Below are 17,200 nucleotides of genomic sequence, written 5' to 3' on the forward strand. Positions count from 1 at the left end.
GGGACGCAGCCCGCCGCTCCTATTACTACAGTGGGCCACAATGTCCAGTGACTGCAAACAGGTACATCAGCCTTGGGGATGGAATGTTACCACCCAACTCTTCTCCAAACCATGTCTGGATTCTCATGCATCTGCCCATGTATTCATCATAGCCCTTGCCTACAGCCTTGACTATATCTGCCCACAGAAGTGTTAGAAGAAGTTAATGTTAAAGAAAGCATTGTCCTATAATCTACATCCACCGCTGGATTCTGTCACCTCAGTTGCTGGTTGTAGTCAAGGCTCCAGACCTTAACCTAGAAACTGGGTTCCTACCCACTCCTCTTGATGTCTTTGGGTATTCCTCTACAGCAGCGGTTTTCAACCTTCCTAATACTGTAACCCTTTAATACAGTTCCTCATATTGTGGTGATTTATATTTTTGTTGCTATTTCATAACTGTAATTTTGCTACTGTTATGAATTATAAGTTTTTTTGGAGATAGATGTTTGCCAAAGGGGCCTCGACCCACAGGTTAAAAGCCACTGCTCTACAGATAGCATTCATCCCTATTTCTCACCTCTCAAGGCTATTTTGGTCCCTTCAGAAGGCCCCCTATGCTCTCTGTGCAGCCAGGGTTCCCTTAGTAGCTCTGCACATCCAGTTGGCACATTTCACTTTATATCCTGATGTGACCTTGGCTTCCAAGCAGCCCTGAATTCCTCACAGGGAGGCAGCATGTCCTAAGTCATGCTCATTCCCAACCTCAGGCACACAGTGGGGCACACAGTGGGGCACACCGTGAGTCGCCATCGGTGCCTCAGGCACACAATGAGGTGCCACCGGTGTCTCAGACACATGATAAGTCGCCGTTGGTGCCTCAGACACATGGTGGGGCACACAGTGAGGCGCCATCAGTACCCGGTGAGCAGTGTATGGTGATTACTATTTGCCCAACATCACATAAAGAGTTGTGAGTGCAGATTAATTTGGACACGAGTAACTGTTGAATTCTTACATTCCTTGGACCTTACCCAAGCTTTTTGTATGAAACAGTTCTCAGTCACTGTAAGGATGTTTTGTGGTAAATGTATATAACAAAATTTACCATTTAACCATCAATCATTAAGCCCACATTTTTGTGGGAGCAGCACGTTTGCACTGTTGTGTAGCCATCACCACCGTCTAACTCCAGAACTTTCTCTTCATCCTACACAGAAGTGCCATACTGCACGAGCAATAGCTCCCCACCCCCCTCACCCATAGCCCTAGGAAAGAACCACTCCTCTTTCTGTCTGTATCCTCTTGGCTACTCTTAGTACCTCATGTAAGTTAAATCTTTTGTCTCTGACTTATTTCACTTAGCATGTCTTCAAGGTACATCTATGATCTATGTTGTAGGTATTAGAATACCCTTCCTTTTAAGGATGAATAACACACACACACACACACACACACACACACACACACACACACACACACCAGCTTGCATTTGCATTTGTTCATTTAGTCTACTGATTTATATTTGGGCTGTTTCCATCTTTGGGTTAGAGGAATAGTGTGAACATTGGTGTGCAAATCCTTTTTAAGGGCTGACTTTCAACGTCTACTGAAAATAGAAGTCATAACCTTGTGGTGAAGTTACTTTTAGAGTTTGGAAACACTTTAAGTGTATTTGGAACAGTCATTTTGAATCAAAGAAAGAAACAACAAAAAAGGCACCTTGAGGTAGGATGTGACGTAGAAAGAGGGGCTGAGAGTTCACATGCTTACTCTTGTGCCCTGTGGGATGATGGGTGGTGACACGAAATGACTTGTTTCATGTGCTGCTTTCATTTTTGTCTTACAGCATCAAACTTCTAGCTGTGCAAGAGCTGCTTGACAAAGAGGCCCTGGAAAAGGTAAATATTTCGTTCTTCCTGCCACACAAGCAAAATTCTGATCCCCGACCAGAAGTAGCACTTACTGCGGAAGGGTCCTGCTTCTTTGTACTTCCCACAGGCAGTGAGCCTTGCAGACTCTCAGTCAAAGCTTCCAGGCATGCTCCATTCACACTTACAGACCTAAACTTGCCCTGTTCCTTCCAGACTCTGCGGCCAGCAGAGGCTTGCTTGTCGCAAGCCAGGCCACCTTCAGAAGAAGGTTTCTTGTGCTTCTAAGCAGCAGAAACAAGAACGAGGCCTCCCACGTGCTAGCCTTCAAGCTTGCTGTCCATTCCTTTCTGCTGCATGTTTGATTATCTGAGTGTGTGGATGAAGGGATTGAGCTCCAGCCACTCTCAGTAACCAGCCCAAGGCAAACGAACCCAGGGGAAGTGTGAGGATCTGAACCCCATAGTTCCCTTTCTGAAACAGCGGCTTCACTGTTGAATAGACATTGTTGTGATGGTGCATCATTTTAGGCTGTTGCTGAAGCCTGGGAAATCACCCGCTCACCTGGGAGGTAATATTGGTGCCTTTCTGCCTTCCCTGTTCACGCCAACTCTGGAACTGACAGTCTTTTGCTTGTGGGTTGGGGTTCTAGGTGTAAGGAGGAATGGGTTCAGCAATGCAGGCTAGGCCGGTGCTGCAGAGGTCAGGCCCTAAAATGCCATTGTGGGACCTATCGTACTCTTGCAGTACACTCCCCTGGCCTAGCTCAGGACTCTTCTACCACCGTAGCTGCGGGTGTTGATTGTAATCTGTAGGTGGACATAAAAGTGAGTGTTTAGAGAGATAAACATCCAAATGGTATGTATTTTAGGACTTTAAAATGTTTGGATTAGTGCTCAGTCTCTTGGTATGGGAAGGGAGAAAGTCTTTAAAGTCAGCACTGAGCAGTGCTCTGGGAATGACCCAAGCTCTGAGGCTCCCCTTGGCCTCTTTTCCATGATGGCGAAGCAGGGACTGTGCTTCCACTGGATCTTAGAAAGGCAGTGTGCGAGGCAACTGAGTTACTGGGGCCAAATGGCTCTCTGGATGCCCACACACTCTGCTCATTAATTATTCATATCAATTCTTCATATACATGCAGCTATTAAAACATACTGTGATGACTACAAAAGCTATCAATGGGCCAAACGGCAGCCTTGGTTGTAGATGGTAGATTAGATAAAGGGACTAAATGAACAGTAACTTTTCCTGAAGCTGATGACTTGTTTGTGATCATGTAAGAGAATGGCCTGGTCTTTAGGAATCACGGGAAGGAATATAGGAACGGATCTTATTGATCATTCTGAAAAGATTCCAAAGACGATAGAGAGAAAGAGAGATGGGGGAGAGGGGAGGGGGAGGGGAAGAAGGGAAGAGGAAATGGGAGAGAGGAAAAGGGAGGGATGTCTATCCATATCTATATCTGTCATGTATGTATGTATGTATATATGTACGTATGTATCCATCCATCCATCCATCCATCCATCCATCCATCCATCCATCCATCCATCTATCTATCTATCTATCTATCTGGGGAGGAGATACACAGAATGGGTAGAATAGAAACCAGTGAACCTTCTGTATAAACAGGCATATGAGGGTTCTTTGTATGTTGAAACTGTTTAAAAGACCCTCTCCATTTTTGTCTTTGTAGTGGTAGTCACTACACTCATTTGCTTTACCCAATGCCTTTGAAAAGCTAGAAAGAAAATCTTGCCACACATGGAGCCTCCACAGTCAGTGCATCCGTATAATAAAAATACAAGCACCAAAAATACCAGTTATATCTTTGACATGACTACTGTCCAATTTAGAGAGGTCACGTAGCCAGGCCGATTCAGGCGACCAGGACCTGCAAAAGAGATCAGAGCGGTGGTGTCAGGCTTGCTGTGGCTGACTGCCAGCCAGTGAGCCATTGTGCCTCCTGGGAACCAGGCTTCTATGGCTCTGCTCCAAAGCCTGCCTCCTCCTTCCTTCCTGAATTATCTTGGGTTGTTTCTCTTCTGTGCCTCAGGTTCCCAGCTGTAAAATGAAATCTGTAATCCCTAATTCACAGAGGTTTGGAAGAGAGTTGAGTGGGCAGTCTAGGTAAAGGTGCTGAGTGGGCCACCTGGGTCTGAGGTCTCCAGAAGGTGGCATCTGTACAGACTGCTTCCCTTGTCCCCACCTCCAGCTGTTCTCCTTGTCCTCCCTTACTCCCGTTCAGTAGCCCGATGGTGGTCTGTATCATCTCATCTTGACAGATGACCAGCAGAAAACTTTATTGGACCATTGAAGTATGCACAGGGACTGATGGGGGCCACATTCTTGAGGTTTGCTTCTCTCTTCTGTCAGTTGTCTGCATATTCATGCTTGCACATTCATCATGAGCGTGTTTATGGAAGTTTCTGTGTGCTGGGCAAGTAGTAAACGTTTTTAGAAAATCCCAGAAGCAGCCAGCAGTTCTGCACTTAGTATCCAGTTAGATTTTGAGTGATACATGGTATATTGTCTCAATTAGTCCCCCCATTTTTCCCCTTCAGTAAGACTGGTTCAGTGATTTGTTGAAATAAGATATGTTCCTTGAAGAGCCTTGCGGATGATAGATTCCTCTGCACCTGGTCAAGGCTAGAGAGCCGCTTGCGGATGATAGATTCTTCTGCACCTGGTCAAGGCTAGAGAGCCGCCGAGAAAAGGTCCTGGTTAACCACGCAGCTTTGCTATGCAAAGTATTGTCCCTGCATCAGTAGCTCTGGAAGGTCATTAAAGATGTGGAGTTCTGACCCTTATCTCAGACCCATTGAATCAGAGCCACATCGTGCAGAGACCCCAGGTTCCTGAACTGTTCAGGAGAGGATTATTTACTATCTTCACAGTGATTATTGACTAGCCTGTGATAGTCAGAAACCTATAAGAGGGCAGAAATTTTCCTTTTATATCCAATGAAGTTCCTTTGGGATGTGGGGAGGGACAACTGAAAAGGAGCAGACCCATCCATTTGTAAATCCCCTGTTGTGTGTGGCATGCACACGGGTACACCAGCACATATACTTGTTTAGAAAACAGAGCAGAATGGGGGAGGAGTCTCTCCATCGCTGTCTGCCTTATTGCCTTGGGACAGGCTCTCACTGAACCATAACTTCACCATTTCTGCTAGATTGGCCAGTTGTCCACAAAGCTCCTGGGATCTGCCTGTCTTTGATGCAGGGTTAGGGTTATAGACATGTGCAGCCATGCCTGGCTTTTTTATGTCGATCCTGGAATTTGAACTCAGGTCTTCATGCTGGCAAAGCAAAGCACTCTTACCCACTGAACCATGTCCCCAGCCTCTTCAAAGCTCATTTATAACTTACTTGTCCTGTTGGTAACAGCTGGAGCCAGCAAGAGAGGTCCCAGAAGTACAACTTGCAAGCCTCAAACCTCTTTCACTGTTTTCCCACTGACTTCAAATGGAAGCCTACCTTTGGAGTTTACAGCCACTGAATTCCTGAGGCTTCACCATGTCAGAACCTGTGACTTCAGTCCTAATAGTAGCGGCTTGTGTAAGCCTCCATCTCTGAAGGTGGTAGTGATTCAGTAAGGTGTTTTCTCTCACAGGCACTGGTAGGTTAGATCTGAACAGTAAAGGCTTGAGTTGTGTAAGACATAACATGAAAGATTGGCAGTGTTTGGAGGTCTCAGAAAATGAGATTTCCGATGCTCGTTCCTTTACTGTTAACCATTGTTATCCCGATCTTAGGATTTTAGCTGAGGTTTTCCTGCTGTCTGCAGAACCCAGAGCTGGGGCAGCTTCTAGCCACGCGGTAGCTCCCTGTGACTCTGGAGCTGGCAGAAAACCCTCCTGGAGGTGGGGTCCCCTTCCTCACCTCTCGTCTTGTTCTCCATGGTGCCTTCCAATTCATATCTAGAGCCTTGCTTGTCAGACCGATTCCTGGCCACATTGTACTAAGGGGACATTTTGTCTTTTTACCCTGACTTTATTTTCTCCACTTTCCCAGTGCTCCTTGCTGGTTTTGGGGGCCTTGTGACTTACCTGTCCTATTTAGCATCAAAACTAGCATGCCGGTAGAACAGTGGTCCTCAGCCTGTGGGTTGCGACCCCTTTGGGGTTGCACATCCTATATCTTGTGTGTCATGTATTTATAACACGATTCACAGCAGTAGCGAAATTGCAGTTATGAAGTAGCAAAGAAATAACTTTATGGTTTGTGGTCACTGTAACATGAGGAACTGTATTAAAGGGTCACAGCCTTAGGAAAGTTGGGAACCACTATGAGAGAGGAGTTGTGAACGCTGGTGACCCCAATGGAGAGACTTCAAGAGTTCCTGTTTTTACTTCTTGACTACTCTCCCCGCCCCCACCCCCGGCTGGTTTGGTTTTCTGGGGTAAAGGTTTTTACTGTGGAGCATTAGCTGGCCTGGAACTACTACTTTGTAGACCAGGCTGTCCTTAGATGTACCGTGATCATCCTGCCTCTGCCTCCCCAGTGCTGGGGTTACAGGCCTGAGCCACAGCCTTAAGTTAGGGCTGTGGGTTGGGGAGAAACCCAAGGACATCTGGCAAGTCATGGCTCTGAATTTTTTTTTTTAAACACTATACAAGGCCTTGTTTCCAGAATAGGCACAGCAATTAGTCAGTTATTTTTTAAAAATAAGTTTAAAATTAAATTAAATATAAAATAATTAAATGTAAGGTAAAATAAAATTAACAATCTATATTTACTTGTCAAGTTTTTATTTTAAAAAATTATTAGAATCATGAGGAGTTTATCACAAAGCATGTGAGATTTTTCTGAAAAAGAATTTTTGGGTGCGCGTGTGCGTGTGTATGTGTGTTTCATGCCATACAATACTTAGGTTCCACGAGCAGTAAGAAGGATGCTTGTCATCTGCTTGTGATTTTTGCTGTGAGTGTAGGACCTTTTGTTTTCCTGAACTCAAGTCACTGGGACTTGTTTTCCAGGATTTAAGAACAGACTCAATACGTTGAAATGCGGCATTGCATGAAAGGAAATCAAAATACTATTCCAGCTTGATTTAGAAAGATCGTTTTTCAATAACACTTTCAAACAGCTTCCTGCAAGGCTGCAGACAATAGTTTGGCTAGAGATGACCTTCAACCCTGCAGTCTAGAGGGGGGCCACCAACTGACTTGCCGTGATCAACGGCCCATCTTGGCCCCAGCCTCCCAGGGACCAGGGACACAGGCCACCCGGCCCACTGTCTGACCTGCCCCTAGTTCTCTAGACCTTCCCTCAGTCATCAGTCCAGATCAGTCTTCTGGAGCTGAGCTCCGAGGGGGATAGGCTGCTTGAATCCAGCTTGGTTACTTACCAGTGAGAGTACTACTGGGCAGGTTACCTCACAAACTTCAGGTGCTTTTTTTCCCCCTTTAAACCTCCAGGGTGCAAAGTTGCAGTTGTAAGGACTTCGTTGGGATTTTGTGAGAACTAACTGGAATAACTATGCAGCCAAGAGACTATGTATTAGTAAAATCCAGTGTGTCAGCTTCTAATTACCCCACCACTGCCACTGAATGCTGTTCATTATCATGTTCATTATCCCCATTGTCACTGCTGCCTCCTCCTCTCTTGAGAAGCTTAACTTGAGCCTTACTGTTGTCATTAGAAGATGTTAAAGAAAAAGCCAGACCCTCCGCCCCCCCCCCACCTCCATTTGCCAGACTTTAGACAGCAAGATACCCTTTGTCCCTCTCAGCTACTGCTGCTGTGAGGTGTCCCTCTTAAAATACCGGCTTTGAAATGCAGCTCTTTGTTTAGTTTTCTGGTAGGTCGAACAAATGATCTCTAAGCCCCACCAAGTGTTTTGTATGTGTGACGAGTGTGTATGCATTTTACCAGCAAGCCTGGGGTTAGAAAAATTAAACTTGATACAGTCATTGCTCTTCAGCCAGCCCCAAGTGCCGAGCAACGTCGGAATTGGAAGTTAATAGTTCCCTAGAGATCTTCAGAAGGAACAGGAGGCAAACCGTCTTCATATAGATGTGCGTGACTAAGCTAAAGATGCTAGGTTCCTGGCAGTAATTGGCGTTTTAGACTCACGGAAATGCACTAGATAAAGCCTTGTCCCTGTTGCACGCCTTCACAGTGGCTTCTGTTGTGATTTGGGCTTCCAGTTAATGTAACTTGTGTGACAGTGCAGTGGCTGTTCTGTCCCTAATTGTACTTTATACCAACGAGGGCAAAATTAGAAAACTTTACACTTGAATGGTCTGTGTAGAATCACAAAATGTTCCAACCCAGGAAGACTTTTAAAGCCATTGAAACCAACCATATACATTTCCCAGAAAGCACACTAAGACCAAGAGTACTGAGGTGCTCATCTCTCTTGGGACCCTGGCTGGTTTGTTACTCAGGCAAGGACCTCACCACCTACTGGCCCGGCTTCCATATCCAGACGGTCACATAGCTGGTGAAGAATGTATAGAATGACAGAGCACATGGAATAGCCACACCCTGCATCTGGGCTAAGATACTTTCTGGGAAACACATCCTTTAAAAATACCAGCGTGAGCTCCTTCAGCTCTTGGGTGTTATTTTCTTCTCTCGCTCAGTTCCTCATTAGTTGGAGCTTAGCGTGAAGGTCATGTTGAGCCGTTGGTATTCGCACATCTATGAAGGTTGTTTGTTTTCTCACTGCCTTGAGCAGAGCTGTGTGTGGTCATAATTAATCTCATTGCCATCCTTTGCCTGGCAGGAAGCTGACCACTTCTCTTTGAAAGGACTAGTGAGCACAAATGGGGATCCCTGGGGAGGTTACAGTCCCCATGGTGGAGTCTGACTCTGACAGAGGCTTGCTGCAGCTTCCAGCTGCCAGGCAACTCCACTTTTCACCAGCACCCTGGGGTCTACCCAGCAACCTCACTGCGGGACCTTGGAGTGTTTTGGTGAATTGTGGGCCAGGCTCTAGAGTCTGTTTAAAGGAGGTGGGGCTGGGGGTGCAGCTCAGTGGCAGAATGCTTGCCTATGGCGCGCGCGCGCGCACTCACACACACACACACACACACACACACACACACACACACACAAAGATACAGATCTGACTTCATTCCCCAGGAGCAGCAAGAGAGTGGGGGCAAGGAATTTAACATCCCCATGTATGTCTGTGTGCATGCGTGCGAGTGTGTGTGTGTGTGTGTGTGCGTGTGTGTGTGCGTGTGTGTGTGTGTATTCAGTGATTCACATGGTCTTCCCATTTCCCCATATGAAACTTTTAAAATCTCTATAGCTTTATCAAAAGTAAGCATATACCTAATGAGAGGTGGCTTTCAATTGATATTAGCCAAGTTTTAAAAATCATGAGTAAAGGTGCAGAATCTGCTTGCAGCGTGATGGTTCTTTCTGTGGAGGGCAGGTGACAGGAGGCTGACCCTCAAATAATCCTTGTGCTTTGTTAGCCTCAGAGATGCTCCTACTTTTTAACCAGGGTGGGGGAGCTTTCCTGGTGATGTTCCTTAAGGAAACAGTCCATGAAGATAGGTGGACGGTAAGCACGATGCCACACAGTTTTCAATTGTGAACACTTGGAAGGCAGGGCAGTAGTGTAGAGGAAGGCTAGCTTTTAAAGAGGACTATGGTAAACAGGCTTCAGGAATGGGCATGGGTTGACCATAAATGGGAAACATTTAGCCTGGTGGGAATGTGATGCCCTTTTTACCAAGGAGCCTCAGCTTCTACTTGCCTTGATAACAGCCATGTGTAAATATGCATTTATTCCGGCAGCCAATATTTCTTGAACCCTATCTCCTGTTAGACATTGTGCTGGTGGATTTCCACATCTGTGAATGAGAAGCTCCCATTGTAGCTGATAAGGAGACCACCATTAGCTATTTAATTACACTAGTGAAGCTAAAAGGCTCAAAACGAAACAGAAAAGGCTGATTGTCAGGAAAGGGGCCCTAACCTAATGTTCTCATTGCATTCAGGAAATACAAAAGACACGTAATTGGGTAGGTTCTTATTTTCCTTTGCCATTGAGGAATATTCCTGGATTGGACCTCGTAAGGCCCCCGTGGTATATGCAGTAGGAGGAGCAGGAGGAAGGAACGTTAAGGAAGGAGACCTATGGTCTCTGAGGGGTGGGTGGGGTAGTACACAGAGATAGAGCAGCTGCTCTGAATGGCCTGGCATCCTGCACAGTGAGTGGGTCCTGATAGGTCACAACAGCTGTCTTGTCTTCATGAAGTATCACTGGAATGCAGGCATACCTACCCATCTAGCTAGTGTCTGTGGCGGCTCTCAAGCCACAGGACAGAGTCCAGGGGCTGTAACAGAGATAGTCTATCCCGCAGACCTCAGGTTATCTCCCAGTTGGCCCCCCACCCTTTTTTTTTTTTTTTTTTACAATTTGCTGATGCCTCTTCTAGATTAGTGGTATCCTTTAGGAGTCACATGGAAACTACATGCTCTTACTCCAGAAAGATGCATGTATAAACTTTTACACATGGTCAGCTTCCCTAATTCCAGTAGCCTACAGGCCTGAAGAAGGTAGGTTCATTGCTCCACACTAAGTATGTTGAGTCATTTCTTCTTGTCCTCAACGATGCCTCTTGTAGATGTGGTTTTAATCATGGAATGAATTTGCCCAAGACAAATGGGAAGATTTGTGGAGCGCAGTGCCTAAGGTCAAGGAGAGGGATTTTGTGGTCGCATATGGTCAGATTTTGCACACTGTATCCTGCTGGTCTCTTCAGTTCCTTTCTCTGGCTTGAGGGCACTCTCCCAGTGGGGACTCTAAGGGGTGTATTCTGGCTGTCAGAGCATCTGTGCTCACATTCTTAGCCCATCAGACATACTTAGCTCTCCTGCAACCCGACATGGGCTGAAACTTGACCTGTTTTCTTCTTTGCCACTGCCCTGTTTCTCTTTGCTGGCACTTCCTCAAATATAAGTCTCATTGCACATAGCCAGGCTTCATCCCCCTTTCTGCCTGGTCCCTGTTTAATAATATTAACAAGCTAGTAAATCATAGCTCACCTTAGCCAAATTCTTATCTAATTCAAAGCACTTTTTGCTGTAGATGCTTTCACTCTGGGGCCAGAGAAATGGCTCAGCAGGTAGAGATGCTCGTTGCCAAGTCTGATGACCTGAGTTCAATCCCTGGAAGTCACTAGTGGAGAGAACTGGCTCCTGAAAGTTGTCCTCTGACCTCCTAAGTGAGCACACACACAGAGCACACACGCACACATACACACACACACACACGCACACATACACACACATACACAGTGTCCGATAAATTTTCACTTTTTGCTAGTAAAGGTTATTGTTAAATTATTACGTTAAAATTTTTGTATGTAATGTCTTGGGTAATTGTTATACACCTATATTTTGATATTGAAAATCTATTGATTTAGCTTTAAAAATACCTTTTAATTGTTTTTTATTTAGGGTATTTTGAGACAGGATCTCAAGTAGTTGAGGCTGGTTTTAGACCCCTAAGTTCCTACGTCTACCTCCGGAGTGCTGAGATTAGAGTCATGTGCCACTACAGCTACCTTTAAAAATGTTTTGAAGTCACAGAAGTATGAATGGGCAGGAAAATGAAATCAATCACCCTTGAAGCATGTGTGGCCTGTCAGCTGAACCCCTCTGGGGAGTTTCATGTCTGTCATCTTCTGCCTTCTGGTTGTATTGGGGGGGGCACTCCTCTGATGGCTTAATTTGGTTTCCTGCATGCTCTAATCACTACATCTTAGTCTTTATTTATAGAGGACATGAACAGAGATTGCGTACATGTGGATCATAGATGTCTGCAGAGGCCATGGCTGGGTCTACGGAAAAAGAACAGAGGCCAGTTCAGTCATGTCTCAAGAGCAGAGGGGCTTGGCCCATTAGAAGTTGCTCAAGTCTATGTGCGCAGGAGAACTAGCTTTATTTTTGCCTTGAGAAGCCAGCCCTCTGTGTTTTACTAAGACTTCCAATTACCACCAACCTGAGAGAGTTGCTGGCCTGTCACGGTGTCTCACGCCTTTGTGAAGTTCCTAGTCCATGTGCCGGCTACAACTTCTTCTGTGCTGACTTGCCTACCTGGAGATGCCTTCCCATCTCTACTATCTCAGTCTGCACTTCTGATCATGCTTGTGTAGCTTCTATCAAATTAACCTTTCCTCCATTACCATTATAAACTGGGTAAGATACGCTCAAGTATTGCAAGGCCCCAAGGGGCAGCCAAAGCAGGCAGACACTACAGTAGCTACAAGTAAGGGGGGCATCTGCATTGAGTGAGGTCCGTTCCCCTGTGGCTTGTCTTAGCTCTGCAGTCTGTGGAAAGCCACAGCCTTGGCAAAAGGTTTGCAGGGGAGTAGGGAATGTTCTGTGAGAGCCTGCAGCTCCTGGGTTGTTTTCTGTCTTCTGATGTTACTGCTTTCTTCTCCCTGCATTTGCTTTAGCTTATTCTTGCTTTGAAAGCTTAGCTTATTGATTTGAACTCAGTTTTCTTTACTGGTATAAAAAAAAACCCCAATTGTAAATTGATCTCTAATACTGCCTTAGATGAGTTCCTTACACTTTGGCATATTCCATCTTCAGCTTTATCCATATTTTATCCATATCTTTACATGGCCTTGTGATCTGTTTGTAACCTTTTTGGTATTTCCAACTGAATTGTTTAATTTCCACACATTTGTAAATTCTCTAAACTTATTTTTCTTATTAATTTCTCATTTCATTTTATTTTGTGATCATGGAACATGTCTTCTTTGACTTTTATCTTTGTAAATGTGTTGATACATGTTTCCTGGCCCAGTGTGATCTCTCTGGAGAGCACCCAGGTGTACATCAGAAGGTATGTATAACTAGATGTCTACAGTGACTGTAGGCCTCCTTGGTTCATGTTTTTGAATTATGTTGTGTCCTTGTCAATCACCTGACTAGTCAAATCATCCATTCAACTCCTTTTGGTGAATTACCTCTTCCTTTAATACTACCAGTTCTTGGTTCAAGTATTTGGGGCCCTATTATTAGGTTTATAATGATTATATCATTCTAATCACTTGGTTTTTTTATTATATATTGCCCTTTCATCATCTTTAATTTTTAGTGATGGTTTTGTTTTAAAGTCATTTTTTTTTCTTTTTTGATTTTTTTATGCCAGGGTTTCTCTGTGTCGCCCTGGCTGTCCAGGAACTCTCTCTGTAGACCAGGGTGACCTCTAACTCAGAGATATGCTTGCCTCTGCATCCCGAGTGCTAGGAGATCAAAGGTGTGCACCACCACACCTGACTGCAGTCCGTTCTTCTGACCTTACCATCGTTAGCCTTTGCATGATACACACTTTTTGTTGTCACTTTCTACTTGTGCTTTAGTGTCAGCTGTAACTCCTGTATGCTGCATATAGCTGAGTCTTGGTATTTCTATAGCTCTATTATCTCCACTTTTTAATCCATCCACTTTTAATGTTGTGAATACCAACGTGGAATGTGTGTGTCCACCTTTTCACCCTGGCTTTTTTGTCTTTACTCTGTTTGTGTTGTTCCCCACTACTTCACTCTTAAATAGTAAGCAAATATTTCCCCTTTATTTTATTTTTCTTTACTGGTGTTTTGTAACCAGTCGCATTATGTAGCCCAAACTAGCCTTGAACTTGTGGCAATCCTCCTGCCCCAGCCTCCTGAAGGAAAATATTATAGGCATAACCTACCACACCTAGCTTAAGTAAATATTTATAATGTAGCATTTGACTTCTTTAATCCTTTTTTCACATCTTCTTTTTTTAGTGGTTGTTTCAAAATTTATCATGATACCTTAATTTACAAGGTTATAATATCCACTTTCAGATGTCTGCTGTCTCAGATTTATGCCACCAATTCCAGTAAGCTGTAGAAACATTTGTGCTCTAGAATTCTGTCCTTCCTCCCCCTTTTATGCTAGTGTTGTACATATTCATATGTATTTTACAGACTGACTATGTATTGTTATCATTCTTTTTTTTTGTATTTTTATGTGTTTTAAAGATGGCAAGAAGCAGAGCAAGCCTAGATTAGCTCTGAGAATCCTCTGTAATCACACCTGATTATATGTGCCATGGATTTGAGTTACCACTTGGTGTGATTTCCTAACTAAGAAACATCATTATTTCTTCCTAACTCCTTTTTACTTTATTGATATAAATGTATTGTGCTTTTGAACACTCTAGGCCCAACAATAAAATTCTATGTATGCTGTTTTCTACAGTCCCTGCCCCCATGGCTCTGGGATGGAACTCAGGACCTGTCCGTGCTGAGTGCTCTGTACAGCTGAGCCACACCCAGCCCCTGCAATTGCTTCTGAAATGAGCTAATGAGAGAGCAGGAACAGGCTCCCATAACAACAGCCATACTTGCTTTTAAGGCTGTTGGTCTTTCTTCTTAAGGTTCCCATTAGTGTGACATCACTTGCTTTTAACCTAAATAACTTATTTATTTTTAAATTATTAAAATGTGATTATATCGTTTTTCCCTTTCCATTTCTTCCCATCAACCCCACCCATGTATTTTCTCTTAAATTCATGGCTCCTTTTTCTTTATTATTGTGTGTGTATATATATATATATATATATATATATATATATATATATATATATATATATATATATAGCAATTTCATATATGTATTATATACAAATTCATAAATATATAAATACAACATGTTCAGTTTGTTTAGTGTTGTTTGTATGTACATAATTTAGGGCTGATCACTTGGTATTAGATAGACAATTAGAGGGCTCACCCTGGAGAAGACTAATTCTCCTTCCCTCAGTAATCATTAGTTCCCAGTAGTTCGTTGTCTGGGGCTGGGGTTCCATGAGATTTCCCTCTTTGTGATAGCATGTCTATTTGCCTTGTCCTTGTTCAGGTCTTGTTTAAGTAGCCAGACTGTTGAGGTACCATGGGTACAATCTCCCTGCCATTTCCAGGAGTCATGGCCTCACAGCAGACTTTCTAGTCCTTGGCCTCCTGCAATCCTTCTGAGCCTTAGGTGCAGGAGTTGTGTTGTAGATGTATCCCCTGAGGCTGGCATCCCAGGATCAGTTGATCTCTGCATTTTGACCGGTTGGGGTTTTCTATAATGGTATCCATCTGTTGCAAAGAGAAGCTTCTTTGATGAGCTCAGAGCTGCACTTTATGTAGATATAAGGATACATTTTAGAATGCAGTTAAGAATTATGCCAGTCATAGTATGTTCTCCTCTAAGATCCATGACTTTACTAGCCCTGAGTAGTTGGCCAGGTTTCCAGTACCAGGCATGATTTCTTCCTGTTGAGCCTTTAGTACATTTAGAGAGCAGTTGGTTACTGCCAAGATATGAGTGCCACTATTACTCCTTTACAGATATATCACTATACTGGTTATAATTTTAGGGTATTTCCCATCAGACAAGTCTCTGCAAAAAGTTCACATGGTTTTGATTATCTACAATGTTTTTCTATTGCAGCTTTTGAAAAGTGGTTTTTCTGACTGTGAAATTGGTTGGCAGTCATTTTCTTTCAGCATTTTGAATATGGCATTTCTCTCCTCCCCTCCATCCCTTTCTTTCTTCCCTTCTTTTTTCTTCTAGGGCAGGGTGTCATGTAGCCCAGGCAAGCCTTGAACTTAATATATGACCAAGGATGATCTTGAAATTCTGATCCTCCTGCCTTCATCATCCAAATGTTGAGATCATGGGTTTTATATAATTATATGGATTATCACCACTCCTCCTGGCTTGAATATGTTATTTTACTGCCCTTGGCCTCCATTGTTATTGTGCAAGTCTAGTAGTCAATCACCCTTGGAACAAATGACTTTTGACAACTGGTTATATTCCTGGGGTGGACACTGCCATGTTAACCAAATGCAGTATCTGATCTATTAGGTTACTTAAGAGTGACTCGAACATATTTCCTTAGTGTCCTAAAGCTGGTTCTGCCTTATGACACAGTTTCTTTGGTTTGAGATGAACTTTAAGGAATTATCTGTAGAAAGCACAACAAAATTTTCACAAGGGAAAAACTAAAATGACAAAATCCAAGATAGTCTAGCAATGGCAAGGATTTTGTAATGAGCAGACACTGTGTTGGACTCTCAAATACTGGATGTCAAAATCAGTTTAGTATGTCTCTCCTGGGCATATGTTTCAGTATATGGGTACATGGGCACATGAATGTATACATGGTTAGGTGAGTGAGTAGGTTTATGAACTGGATAGCTGAATGACAGGGAGACAGAGAGAAATCAAATATATCAGACTGTCACATAAAATTGTATCTTTTGGTCGAAGCCGTAGCGAGAAATGTGTGAAAGCTGTGGTGCTAGTATGTTTGCTTGGAAGACGGCTGCTGTGGGATGTTCAGTATTGGAAGACTTCTGCTTGTCTCTGTTCCACTTTTTAACAAAAAGAAAAGCACACTCAGATCAGCACTGGCCCTCACATTGGCTGCACATGGCCGACACCACCCATAGATGCTGAGACAGCCATGTGACAGGTGTTCTACGGTTGCCTGACATTTTAGTCCATCTTCAGTGCTTATCTTATCAGGAGATGCAAGCAACACGTTAGTCCTGGAAAGAACCTTCAGTTCACTCTTTTTAGAAAATTCTTAGGCTTTTCATGAATATTTCATCCATTCATTGGTTTCTGAAGAATGACTTTGTATTTGGCAGAGTTTGGATTAGTCGGTCATTGAAAAGAAACAAAGGGCATACAGGTGAAGCTGGTTTTGCCGAGTTGTTAAGACATCACTGTGGATGTTCTTCTCAGCGGCAAGGTATCCTGACTGAGCTGGCTCTTAAAGTTTGCTTTGCAAGAAATAATTCAGAGGAGCATTCTAACAAATTGTCAATTCTGCATTTAGGATGAGTAATTCCTATAGCTGATAAAATCTTTTTTATTGACCTTCAAAGACATTGAAATGATTAGTTTGGGCATTAAGATTCTACAGTCCTTGGGAAGTACTCAACCTGGCTTAAGAGATTTTGACCCATCTGGGTAGTGATTAAGAAGTGTGTACTGATATAGGAAGACTTGTGTCCCAATCCTAAACATGGCTTCCCCACCACACATGACTGCTGCCACTCACTCCTGTCCATTCCTAAGCCTCCTCCACCTAAACTTTGCCCATGAAATACAGATACATCATACAGAATTAACTAGGGTGGAAGCAGAGAGCCAAAGCAAGCCAAACAGCTCTTCATCTCTGAGTTGCTCTGAGTCCCCTGCCCTAGTGTTTTTATTTGACAGTGGCTCTCTGTGTAGATGGACAGTCAGGAGATCATAAGAGTGGCTCTCTATGTAGATGGGTATCAGGAGATCTTAAGAGTGGCTCTCTATGTAGATGGATAGGAGATCTTAAGA

The 17,200-nt window shown here is 43.7% G+C and overlaps 1 protein-coding gene across 1 annotated transcript in view; it reads left to right on the top strand.

Moving 5' to 3' along the window:
- Eepd1 (endonuclease/exonuclease/phosphatase family domain containing 1) overlaps nt 1–17,200 on the top strand; it is a 112,995-nt gene that overhangs the window by 64,978 nt on the left and 30,817 nt on the right. Inside the window, exon 3 of the mRNA XM_005346963.3 lies at nt 1,829–1,880. Coding sequence (XP_005347020.1) covers nt 1,829–1,880 — 52 coding nt within the window. The remainder of the gene's footprint in view (nt 1–1,828; nt 1,881–17,200) is intronic.

Source organism: Microtus ochrogaster, chromosome 5 (genome assembly GCF_000317375.1).
Source record: "Microtus ochrogaster isolate Prairie Vole_2 chromosome 5, MicOch1.0, whole genome shotgun sequence".
Classification (NCBI taxonomy): Eukaryota; Metazoa; Chordata; class Mammalia; order Rodentia; family Cricetidae; genus Microtus; species Microtus ochrogaster.